At 38.6% G+C, this 13628-nt stretch overlaps 1 protein-coding gene across 1 annotated transcript; it reads left to right on the top strand.

The window, feature by feature from the left end:
• Positions 1–422: 422 nt before the first annotated feature.
• On the top strand, positions 423–1654 carry LOC148033405 (uncharacterized). The gene has a single exon (XM_087682291.1). The coding sequence runs from the start codon at positions 483–485 to the stop codon at positions 1326–1328; it is 846 nt and encodes a 281-aa protein (XP_087538417.1). The 5' UTR covers positions 423–482; the 3' UTR covers positions 1329–1654.
• Positions 1655–13628: the final 11974 nt, after the last annotated feature.

Genomic DNA, 13628 nt, shown 5'->3' on the forward strand with positions numbered 1-13628 from the left:
GAATAAGAAGAAGATGAAGAAAGACCTCTGATTAATATCAGCAGCAGCAGGAGGAGGAGGACTGATATTATACAAGCAGAAAGACGGAGAAGAATCGCTGATATTAGTAGAAGAAGAAGCAGACGAGGCGATATTACGAGAAGAAGAAGAACAAGAAGCAGCGATATTACAAGAAGAAGAAGAAGAGGCTCGACGTATAGGCTGGCGATGGCGGCGGGGAACGTCTCCTGCAGCAGACCAGCTCGAAAGTATCGAGGTGTTCGCCAGCGGCAATGGGGGTCGTGGGTGTCCGAGATCCGGCACTCTCTCACGTGAGTGCTCGCTTTCTGTTCTGTCATCCTCTCTCTCTCTCTCTTCTTCTTCTTCTCTCTCTCTCTCTCTCTCTCTCCTCTCCTCGGCTCCGTTCGTCTTGCTGAGTCTGGCTGGGCACCTTCCACACGGCCAAAGAGGCCGCCAAGGCATATGACCAAGCCGCCCGTCTCATGGACGGCCCCAAGGCCAAGACCAACTTCCCGGCCTCCTCCTCCTCTTCTTCCTCCCCCACGAGCCTCCTCTCGCCTGCGGTCGTGGCCAAGCTCCACCGCTGCAAGCTCATTGTCACCCTCCAGGGCAACAACCACACCTCCACCGCATCCATACGCAACAGTAGTAGTTGCACTAGCCACCTATTGCCCCCCAAGCCCACCTTCAAGAAGCTCCTGCATGCCGCCGGTGCCCCCCCAGCCCCAACGTCGGCCCCTCCCCTCATCGCCACGTACCCCTCCCCAGTCACTTTCGCGCCGCCACCTCACTACCCCCACTACTCCTCCCTGCCCACGTCCTCGTCGTCGTCGGCCGCCTCCTCCTCCTCGTCCTCCTCCTCCGACGGCCGCTCCCTAGTCTGCCTCCGCCTCGACTCCGAGCGCTGCCACGTGGGCGTCTGGCAGAAAGCCGCCGGCCGAGCCGCTCAGGCCCAGTGGATCGCCACGTCGCTCAGCCTCCTCCACGTAGCGCCTGCCGAGGAGGCGCCTCCCTCGCTCGTTGGCCACGTGTCGCAGTGGCAGGATGCCACGTCTAGCTCGTACAGCGCGGATGAGCCCCTGCACGATCTGGACGAACTAGAGGCTTCCCACGTGGCGCCGCTGTTCGCGCTGGATGACGTGGCGCGGTCCACGTCAACGTCCTGCGAGTATGCCGAAGAGCATCCGCAGCACGAGGGATTTGTGGGCGGCCTCGATCTCGTAGAGGCGTGTCAGCTTTACTTCAATTTACCGCCCATGTTGCCCGACTCTACCTGCTCCTCGCACCATGAGCTTTTCACTGATCAGTTATGGCCCTCGGCCTTGTAATCAGGTCCCTTACCACCCTAACACATTCCTCCTTGGATGTGCTCTCCAGAGTCCACACTCCCGTCTAACGCTCTTTCCTAACCTCTCTCGTCCCCCCTTCATTCACTCCGTACAATGAGTAGTCCCTTTGTCAAAATCAACCCCCGACACGATTCTCACACCTTAACAAATGCACTTTGGCATGAGACAACATCATGGCCCAAATGTTTGTTAGTACATGAGAATCTATGTCAATTCAGTGTAAACCTTGAAAGGAGGTTAAGACTCAATTGTTGGCACGCTTGATGAACCAAATTTTTATTAGTGCATCAGCATTGTGTGTCAAACTTAAAGGCATGGCCTTGATGCTTCCAAAATGAGAATATTTTAATTTGTCGATTTGAATGCATGCGCAACATAGCATGAAACACAATGCTAGAGGTCTTGCCTTCTCATTTGCAAGTGATCACACAAATGCATTTCAAATAAGCATTTTGATTTGTGCTTTGGGAGCCATAGATCTTACGTTTTCCATTTGCACCATGCTACAAGCAAGGTCGAGACAAGCGTGTTGTTGCATGTTCGTTTGCTCCGTACATGCCAAATGAATGGACCAAGAGGAATGGCCAATACCATTGAACAAGTTCTTTGAGCACATGTGCAAACCTTATGGGGGTTAATTACTTTCGATAAAGACCTTGTTTTTTTTGTCTACATGCCATACAAATGGGTTAAGAGAAGCGTTCAATATTGTCATGCAAGTTTTTGTAGTAGGTGTGTGAATCCTATTGTAGCTATGTTTAATAAGGTACTCTAAGCAAGCTAGTATCTTGGTGAAATGCAAGCATACTTTTCCATTGAGGTTTTGGGACACTCGTTCTTCTTCAAGGATGATTCTAATGTTAATATATGTCTCTCATAAGACATGGAATAAAAATGGAGGATCCTTGGAATATGTGGCAAATTCTATGAAAATACACTCAAAAGAAATTGGGGAGTTCTTACCTTTCAAAAAAGTCTTAAAATAAAGAAAGAACTCCCCAAGGAACTTCGTGTTAATACTATCTCAACAAAAATTCGACGATAGCCTTCATGTGCATGCTGTCTAGTCTCTATCTTGCAAATTTGAGTTGTCCCAATGAGAGCTACAACTCAAAAATGTAAGAGAAAATTTTTGCTTGAATAATTATAGAGTTATAGTATGTAGATGGATTAAAACAAGGGTGCACTATCACATGCAAGAGCATTGCCTTTCAATTATTTATGTTTTTATTATTTGAAAGTGTGTTTCAAGTAGCTTGATTTTGCTTCCTTGCTTGCTTCCTTTGTTATCACTTTGTGAATTTTATTTCCCAATCCAAAATTATCCATGAAGTGATAAGTATCTTACTATTATATTATTTTGGTTGTAGGCTTGAAAAGCCTCGAACCTCTAGAGGGATTCCCAAACCTACCTCCTTTTTCAAAGCTCATTTTTTCAATTAAAACCCCCTCCCCTCCCCTCTCTCTCATGTGTAATCTCTCATTTTCTCTTCTCCCTCCTTTTTTGAATTAAAAGCCCCTCCTTCCCCTCCTCACCTTCTCTCTCTCATTGTAGAGCCTAGTCTCTCTCTCTCTCTCTCACTCACTCTCTCTTTAAAAATAGTATTTTTTAAATTAAACCTTTGTGGATATAGTTTTTGACTTATAGAGAGAGATAGAGAGAAAATATATAATTTGAAAGAGAGAGAAAATAGGGGGAGAGAAAGGGGAAGAGAGGAAAGAGAAAAACAGGGAGAAGAATAAATATATAGAGAGAAAAGAGAGCGAGAGAAAAAAACTTGTGAGAGAGAGAGAGAGAGAGAGAGAGAGAGAGAGAGAGAGAGAGAGAGAGAGAGAGAGCAAAAAATAAAGAAGAGAAAAGAGAGGGGGAACAAAGAGAAAGAGAATTATAGAGAGAGAAAATATACAATTTAGAAGAGAGAGGAAAAGAAAAAAGAGAAAGAGAGGAGAGAGGGGGAAGAAGAAAAGGGGGAGAGAGAGAAAAGAAAAAGAAGAAGGAGAGAGAATTATAGAGAGAAGATATATAAAATTTAAAAGAAAGAAAAATTAGAAAAAATTTTAAAGAGAGAATGAAGAGAGAGAGAAAATAAGAAAAAAATGGAAAAAAGAGGAGAGGGAGAGAGAAGGAAAAGAGAGGAGAGAGAAGGTAAAGAGAGAAGAGAGGGGGGAGAGAGAAGAAAAGCGATTTTTAATTGAAACATTTTTTGAGAGAGGGGAGAAGAGAGAGAGAAATGATTAAATTTAAAAGAGAGAGAGGGAGATAAGAAATAAAGGAAAATTAGGAGAAAGGGGAGGAGAAAAAGGGGGATGGAGAGAGAGAGAGAGAATAAAAGGAGAAAGAGAATATGAACATAAAGAGAGTGAATTATATTTAGGAAAAAGATAAAATTTACATACTTTAAGAGAGTCCGAGAGGGGGAAAGAAAGTAAAAGAAGAAGAATAAGAAGAAGAAGGGGAGGAGAGAGAGAGAGAGAGAGAGAGAGAGAGAGAGAGAGAGAGAGAGAGAGAGAGAGAGAGAGAGAGAGAGAGAGATGAAGGAGAGAGACAGAGAGAATCAGGAGAGGAGGAAAAATAAACTAAAATAGAAGGCAAAGATAGAGGGAGTGAGAGAGAAAGAATAAAAATTAGACATAGGGAATTGCTGGGGAGGAGAGAGAGAGGGTAAAAAAATTAGAAACAGAGAGTAAAAGGTGGAGAGAGAAGGATTTTGGGGCAGCGAAGCTGTCACGAAGCGGCCTAGCATTCCGTGTGCGTGAAGCGCATGCAAAACGCTAGTCTAAACAAATAAACCATAGATATTTTGTCACCCATTTTTTATAGTGCAAGGACATCTATGTATTCTATAATGCTTATTATTCCTACAATGTTAAAGTCTATTTTCCAAATTAAGGATATATTAGATTCTTTTCTCCCTTAAAAGGTACTCAATGGATTGTGTCACATTTGGGTTCTCCACAGGTTGAAGGATTCCTAATATATGGAAGTTTTATGGACTTATTGGGCATCACTTATCTATGGCTATTAGCAAGCAAAAATCATGCTTTATGTCTCCATTGTGAGGAATACTATTGAATCTTAATCAAACTTTCTATAATATTATTCAGCCTTGTATAGCACACTACAAGGTATGAGTCCCAACCAAGGCACTTCTAGCATGAGGGTTTTCATTAATCATTAATGATGATTATACAAAAAAGGGTTTATTTGGTCAAATATGCATGGTGGAGACACAAAAAATATCATTTGTACATAATACTTTGAAAACATGCTAGAGGGTGAACTCAGCTATTCTTTTTGGAGTTATTTGACAACATAAGCATGTGCCTAAATTTCGTAAGGTCAAGATGAAAAATAGGGAGACATGACCTCAATAGCCTACCCATTAGTAGACACTTTCCCACATGCATCTCTTAGCTAGGAATCTATAAGCCCACTCCAAATACAAGCCAAAACATGAAGCACATTTCAAAAACCTCCATCCTCGCCCCAATTCTAGCAAAAACATTATCGTGGAAAATGATCAAATTCCATCACTCCTTTCATGTATAGTGCTTGATTGACATTCAATATACACCACTTGGATGGAATGCCTTATTTTGTATTGTAGAATGATTCATATTTTTGGAGCGTAAAATAATAAACTTTCATGTAGGACTACACATGCATCTATAGAAGCTTTTCCAAGCAAAGTCAAGTACCTTTGACAAATGTGGAACATTAATAGGAACCTCAAAAAGCTAGAAAAAATGTTGCTTCTTTTGTGTCTAACTAGTGGAGGACAAAGGAATTAGCTCAAAAAAATTATGTATGAGCTACAAGACATTTAACTAATGCTCAGAGATTGTGGTTTTCCAATACACCAAAAATTCGCATCCACATCTTTCCCTTTCTTACTACCTTGCAGTAGCTTTTGCACTCATAAATGTCCAATACCTTGTACTGCATTACTTTCTATATGAAGTCTAAACTTCATCATATTGAGTTACTTCATTTGGATTTGCAACAACATCTAATCCAAGTCTTCTAATCATGATTGTTCTAAGTTTCAATTCTATACTTTTGTCAAGAAGTGTGCTTGACTTAACATCTACTCGTAGGCTTGAAGGAGGAGGTATACAACCTTCACATATCCAAGAATGTTTCCTCTCTTCTTGGTCATCATCAGTTTTTGATGTATAAGAACTCTTGAAATTTTCCTTCCAAAGGATCAATTTCACCAATCTCCTTGAGAAATTCCACAACTATGCCTAAAATGTATGTATCTACGATAGTTGATGATGGGATTAGAATGCGCATAACCAATGGACTTAGAGGCCAATAAGGAACTTTCAATTTGCATAATCCATACCATACTTGGAATAATGCTAGGTGGAAAGAGAGGATAAGTAGGGACATCCACATGCATGGAAGGATCATCAAAGGCATCTATGCCAGAGATAACTGGATAATTGGAAGAGTGGGGGATAGAGTGCTAAGCAGAGAGAGACAACTATGCTAGATCTTGGCCAACATTGCTAGAATGAGTAGAGGCAAGTGTATAAGTAATAATCCAACCCAAATTGCATTTCAAAAAGGGAGAAAGGACCAAATCTTAAACAATAAAAGAGTTCTACAATTTGTCCAAAAGGGGATATATCCAAGAAGGAAGTTAGTTGCACATAGAATTAGCCCCTCACCTGCTTTAGATTTATCCATCTCAATTATTGATCTATCTTTGACTCACAATCCTTGGCCATGTTGCATGCGTGCGAAGGTTGGATGTTACCCTATAATGGTTCTATGATCGAAGCTAATTTGTAAAAATGCATGTAGTAAAAGAGAGTCCACTACATAAGGAATCATTGGAGTGGTGACCATATAAACTTAGGGCATCACCTTCAAGCTTGTACACCAGGATTTATAATGTTGACAGAGAATGTGCAGAAAGGTGAGATAATGGTAGTTTATACATTAGGAAAAAAAAAACTCAAAAATAGACCCTTAAAAAATATTATAGTTTAAGATGCAAACCTTTTGGATTGTGCAATAGGAAAGTTGAATATTGGCATCTATGGAGGTGAATCTTCTCTCTTCAGACCTTGGGTTTTTGATTTAAAAAAGGGGTAGGGAGATTTAAAAAAAAGGGAGAATGAATAGTACACAAAATTTGGGGATCTTTATCCTTATACTTTCCCTCCCTTTTTTGGCAAAAATTTAGCTTTGCTAAATTTCCCTCCTATGAAATCAATTTGAATCAAAAATTCAGAACCATATTGCTTTCCGTCTCTTCTCCCTTTTGGTGAATTTTCATCTCCATTGAAGCTTTGTGGTGAGAGCAATCAAGGTTTTGATCATTCCACTCGCCTTGTAATTTCTTCTCCTTGCAATTCTAGAATTTGGGTAGTACATAGGTGCTCATCTCTCTGTACATTTTCTCTTATTTGTTATTTTTTCAATAGGATATAATGTCATTTCTAACTCTTGCTATTGTTATGTGAAAGAGGTCATATGTGCTCATCTATCTCTCGCTTTCTACAAAGACTGTTTTGGGTAAGAGGTCATAGGTGCTCATCTCTCTTTGTTTGTTTGTCTATCTATCTCTCTTTGTGTTTTTCTTTTTTCTACTATCTTTTCAAAAATCCTCGATATTAGTTCTAATTATTATTATTATTTTAAATATATTTTATTTTGGACAAGAGGCATATGTGCTCCTCTCTCTCTCTCTCTCTCTCTCTCTCTCTCAGGTTTCTCTTTTTTGTTATTTATTCAATGCAACTTGTTATTGGTTCTAACTCTTCTTATTGTTTTATTGTAGAGATCATTTTGGGAAAGTTTGCATATGTGTTTTTCTCTCTTTCTGTGTGTGTGTGTGTGTGTGTTTTCAGTACAATTCTATGTCAATCCTAACTCTCTCTACTGTCTTTTTGTAAAGTTCAATTTGAGCAAGATTGTGCAGGCGTTCTTTGCTCTATGTGCATGCGTGTGTGTGTATGCATATGTGTTTACTTTCCCTTTTCTACAATCTTTACATAGGGCTTGATGTAGGTTCTAACTTTAGGATGAATTTTTATTGCAAACAATCAACATGAGGTAGAATAGAGATTCCATCTTCAATTTTGTAGCTCAATTTACAAGTAAAAATTGTCTATTTTTAATGCCAAGATCACACATTTGATTAGTTAGTTTTATGCTAAGTGGGCTTGATGTTTTCTTTTATCTATAATTTTCAATGGATTTTGATGATCATGATTTTACAATATAGTGTTCTTGCAATAACCAACATAGGGTAGATCAAAGATTCCATCTTATCTTTGGCAAATCAGTTTTTAGGTAAAATTTTCCCTTTTTGTCTTTCTTATATTCATGTGATTGACTAGTTATTTTGGTTTAAGAGGGATTCATGGTTCAAACAATTCAATCATTGTTTTCTCATATCTATCATTTTCAATATATATTGATTATTATAACTTTAGAACCAATTGTTGTTGCGAAAATCAATAGAGATCAGTGCATATATTCTATCTTTTCCTCTTTTGTATCATAGAATATATATGAATGATTAGTTACTTTAGTTTTTATTAAAGTGCTATAAATATATAACATACAGATATTGTGCAAGGTTTAAGTGAAGTGCATAGCTCTTGATCCACTTATATGCTATGGTGAGTAATTTATTTATGCTAGATGACATGGGTCTGAGGTTTAGAAATCCTATGAAGTATTTTTCCTATTTGCCCATTTGGATCTCCATGTCATTTAGTTGTGATCCATGTAACTCTTATATCATATCATCCATGCAACATGCAAGATGCTAAGTCATAATATATCCTAGGTATCAATCCAAAGTGCCAATTTGGATTTGCCTTTGCCATTTGGCCACCATCCTTGTAACAACTACTTTGTAATAACCTATGTGCTCATATAATGTATTAAATCAGATTACACTCTATTCATTATAATGAAGTTTCTTTTTGCAAAATTCTCTAAGTATTATTGTCCCATTCTTTCCATTCTTTTTCATGTAAATGCTATAATCAAAGTGATACTTTGAAATTGAATCTGGACTTTGTGTCTTGACATATTTATATTCATTTTGATATCGACAATTGTGCATAGCTACAAAAGTGTAAGTATCTCTTAATACGATGGTTGATTTGTATGTCGTATTAGTGATTATTGATCAAACTTAAAATGATTATTGTTTAGGGTTTAACACATACTTCTTTATATATATTGCCTTGGTCATAATCCTTGAAAGAAGATCCAACATTCTCTGATGGAAGTACATAGCAGAAAAACAAAGAAGGGAATTAGATTGGTGATACATATCATTGCTCATCTTGGGTGCATATGAACCCAACTATGAAGGGAGCTTTCAAGGTGGAAGCATATGCAATTGTAGATGTATCAAAGCACTGAAAGGATAAAGTTTCTGCTCTCAGATAAAGGAAGGTTAATTCTCACCTTATAACAAAGGTGTTGGTACAACATGTATTCATGCATAAACACATACATGTCGTATCCACTATAACCATTCGAGGAAACATTGCAAACAGTAAGTCTTTATAGCACATTGACAAAGAGTAATGATATGATATCTATGTGACTAACTATCTTGTATTTACAAAAGTACACCTTTTGGATTGTTGTGGGTTAAAATATATCAAGATTTAACAAGTTCTTTCAAGTATTACCACATTAAAATTGGTCAATTACTTTTTGAGGAGCATATGGCTAAGCAACTCACAAAGGATTTTGTTTTTTCCTATGATTCCAAGTGCATGCTACCCAAGGGGGATCAAGAATATGGAGCCTTTGAGTTTATCCATGCACCAAATTTCAATACTATAGAATGGCTATTGTGTAATAGCAACATTTTGTACACGATGCACAAAAATTTCAACAAACAACTCTATGAAGCTAAGCATTGGCTCAAAGAATGTGCATCTAAGCTAGTTTATACAATTGCAATATTTATATATATGTTTAAGGAATGTGGGGATTTGAGACATACTGAAAGCATATATGTCATAAAAAGTACATTAGAGGACTAAGCAATAAGAATTCTAGGCAAAACTTGAACATTGAAAATCACTCAGTCCTAAGACAGTGGAGTGTCGAGTCACAACAAGGGACATAGCTTTTAGGTGAAATTTTTCTCTCTTAATTGATTATATTCTTACTTTAGGGTGCTCAATTAACTTTCCTTTCCAATTGCAAGTACTTTGTTGCATGTCATACTTTATGCTTGGTATTCAAGTATTGGAGATGGAGGATGCTCAAGTGTAAATGGTTTTCTCTTAATCAAAACACATGTGATGATATAGTTCTGGATATTATTGTAATATGTGAGAGTTGTGATCCCCAAGTGTTATAGATGGAGGATGATTGGCCCTTGAGTATAATGCATTAGGAAATTGTAACACTAACAGAGAATCACTTGCTAGCCTCTATTTCAAATTAGATGGTAGAAAGATTTGAAGCCAAGTTGAGGATACAGTTACCAGTGGAAATTGTGCGGCTCCACATATTTTAGAAATTGTGGTCTTCTTAAATATTCCAACTCCATAAGTTGTAATATCCAACACTTGTAACTTTTGGAAATTTTGATTAATGGAATAAAGTGCATGCGAGAAGCGAGATTTTAAGTAAGCTTTTGAGCAAGCTTTTTTTAACAACCTCCAATTTTATTCCACATAGTCCACTTGGTCATCTTTTTCTTTTAGGCATATATCAAATACCATTGCTGCTCCTTCATTGTTGCCACCACCACCACCACCACTAGTATTGCAACATCTTACTCTCTCCCTCATTAGAACCACAACCAATTCTCCTCTCTCTCTCTCTCCTCATGTGTTGGGGACCAACCAGTGACATCTCACTCCCTCAATAATATTATTACCACTAGCATCACTATCACCACCACCACATCTTACTCTCCCCCTCCTCATCAGAACCACAACCAATTCTCCTCTCTCTCTCTCTCTCTCTCTCTCTCTCTCTCTCTCTCTCTCTCTCTCTCCTCAGATGTTGGGGACTAACCGTCAACATCTCTCTCCCCTCAATAACCTCTTTCTCTTTCTTAGAGACCCACAACATGCATCTACCTCTCCTCCTCCCCCTCAATAACACACACTCTCTTTCTATCTTTTACCCCTAACTCTCTCATCTCTCTCCCCCCCTCTCTCTCTAACAACACATTAGTAATTCTCTATCCTTAACTACTTTACATCACTACATTAAGCTTATGTGATTAATTTTCATAATATTATCACAATGTTAGTGGTTAAATTATATATACACAAGCAATATCACACTCACATATACATTCACATCCCTCCTCTCTCAATTATTTGCATAAATATTATAATTATATCTTGATGTGTTAGTGTTTCAATTGTGTACATAAGCAAAACCAAAACACACACACACACACACACACACACACATGTTGGGGACCAACCATTGAAATGCCACTCCCCTCAAAAACACATCTCTCTCTCTCTCTCTCTCTCTCTCTAACAATGTATTGGTAGTTCTCTCTTCTTAACCTATTTACATCACTAGATTAAGCTTATGTACTTATCTTTGATAATATTATCATAATGTGAATGGTTCACTTATGTATACATATAATATATCACATTATATATACATTCACATCTCCCCTCTTCCTTCTTTGCACGTATTTTGTAATTACATATTGATGTGTTAGTACTTCAATTATCACTACAAGGATTTGAGCTAGTAGCGACGCCAATTAGCGACGGCAGATAGCGGCGTCGCTGTTGGCATCGCTAATAGAGTCGCTAGCGATGCAAATAGCGACGCAAATAGCGACGCTCCATAGGGAAAAAAAGCGGCCGAAACTGAGCGCGATTTTCATTTTGCATTTGCGGCTTGTGAGTTTTGAGAGCGAGAGCGAGGGAGAGAGCAACCGTCGTGAGAGAAGGAGAGGAAGAAGACTTGCTGCCGCCGCCACCGTTGTTCACGAAGGAGAGGAGGAGCCTTCATTGCAAAGAGGAGCCGCCCCACACTCGCCATATCTCATCGATGAGTCTCCCTCTCTCTTTCTTTTGCTTGTTTAAGGTTTACATCACTTTCTCTTTTGCTTGTTTAGGAGAGGAAATGAGAGAGAAAGAGAGGGAGAGGGAGAGAGAGGGAGAGAAAGAGAAAGAGAGGGAGAGGGAGAGGGAGAGGGAGAGGGAGAGGGAGGGGGAGGAAATGAGAGAGGGAGAGCAAGAGAGAGAAAGAGAAAGAGAGGGAGAGGGAGAGGGAGGGAGAGTGCATTCTTTCTCTCCCTCTCCCTTTTACTTATTTAATGTTTAAATCACTTTATTTTTTGCTTATTTAGGAGAGAGAAAGAGAGAAAGAGAGGGAGAGAAAGAGAGGGAGAGGGAGAGGGAGGGGAAGGAAATGAGAGAGGGAGAGAAAGAGAAAGAGAGGGAGAGGGAGAGGGAGGGAGAGTGCATTCTCTCTCTCCCTCTCCCTTTTTCTTGTTTAATGTTTGAATCACTTTCTTTTTTGCTTGTTTAGGAGAGGAAATGAGAGAGAAAGAGAGAAAGAGAGGGAGAGAAAGAGGGAGGGGAAGGAAATGAGAGAGGGAGAGGGAGAGAGAGAGGGAGGGAGAGTGCATTCTCTCTCTCCCTCTCCCTTTTGCTTGTTTAATGTTTGAATCACTTTCTTTTTTGCTTGTTTAGGAGAGGAAATGCGAGAGAAAGAGAGAAAGAGAGGGTGAGGGAGAGAAAGAGAGGGAGAGGGAGGGGAAGGAAATGAGAGAGGGAGAGAAAGAGAAAGAGAGCAAGAGGGAGGGAGAGTGCATTCTCTCTCTCCCTCTCCCTTTTGCTTTTGGAGAGTATTCATACATCACCATCCATGCCCTCAAGCTTAACACCATTGCCTTTGATTACCTTTACTTGCTTCTTCTGAACTAATACATTATGAATTTACTCTTTCCAGTAAGACATCTAGTTTTCAAATCTCAAATAATGCATTTTTGGAAGTGGATGAAGAAGGCATAATAGTTGCAATAGGTTTTACACACTACAAATCCAATATATGCCCAATTGGAAGCTTAAAAGAGACTAATTGACAATGATATGAGTAAGGGAATATTCACAACAAAGTGTAATTGAATTGCATGATACCTCTCAAAAATAAAAAAATAATTTCAAATTATTAGGTATTCAAATGATCAAATAACTTCACTTATTTCGATATATCACAAGTAGTTTGTATTGTTTTAGTATATTGTGAGAGGGAGAGGAAATACGAGAGAAAGAAAGGGAGGGAGAGGGAGAGGGAGAGAAAGATAACATATATTGGAATGATAGCATATCCATGATTATGGTAATGGTATCCACTTTACTTTTTGTATGGGTACCATTATATCGACTCCTTAAGGGGGCTAAAAATTAGTCATACCGTTTATAAAGTCTAATTAGGAGATTTAAGATGCACGATAATAGACTTATCGATAATGGTATGCAATGTGCTTTGCCATGGGCCACGTACATTGGTGACTCTTTAAGATGGCTTAAAATTGGTCATGTCCTTCATAATGTCCAAGTAGGGGATCTAATTGTGATATGCATAATTCATTGTTTTTGTATTAACTTTATAGGCATAACAAATTAGAAATCATGCCAACTAGTCAACGGAAGGACTAAAAGAAAATGATACCCTAGCTAATGGTCATTACGGTACTTCATCAAAATGAACCTAAAAGTATTGTTATAGAAGAAGAATCCCTTAAATTGAGTATAGGATATTTTCTCTCAGGTCTTATGACTATGAGTAGAATTGATTGAAATAAATTTTATTACTATAGTTGATAAATTTCATAGATGGCATTAATTTTAATACGCGATCCTAGGACAAAAAAACCACATTTCTAAGATGCTTTTTGTTGAGACTGATTTATTATTAGACTAAGAGATCCTCAATGATGCTCATAAATGGATTACTTATACTCAAAGCCCTCTAGTGCAGTTTTTTACAATAACGAATAATTATCTACCGGGACAAACAAATCCTTGAGCATGATACAAGGCCGAGATATAACATCAATAAATCTCTCAACTACTATGTACAATGCAAGATTTATGGTCAACTTGCAACTTGACGTACATCTCCATAAAGCTATCCATTTAAGCCTCGTTTGTTGTAAAATAGATAAGATGGAAAACGAAGAAGGTCTTATTGTTCAAGATCGTGAGACGTATCTTAATTAGCATGTCCCATGTCCTTGCTCTCAATGCAAGTTGGCAATTAGACGAAAATGCCGATTGTCTATAGAA

Source organism: Lygodium microphyllum, chromosome 7, assembly GCF_053477565.2.
Source record: "Lygodium microphyllum isolate KBCC chromosome 7, Lygodium_microphyllum_v1.1.10, whole genome shotgun sequence".
Classification (NCBI taxonomy): domain Eukaryota; kingdom Viridiplantae; phylum Streptophyta; class Polypodiopsida; order Schizaeales; family Lygodiaceae; genus Lygodium; species Lygodium microphyllum.

Excerpts from the sequence above, each read along its gene's own strand:
- LOC148033405 (XM_087682291.1), top strand. The coding sequence starts at position 483 with ATGGACGGCCCCAAGGCCAAGACCAACTTCCCGGCCTCCTCCTCCTCT.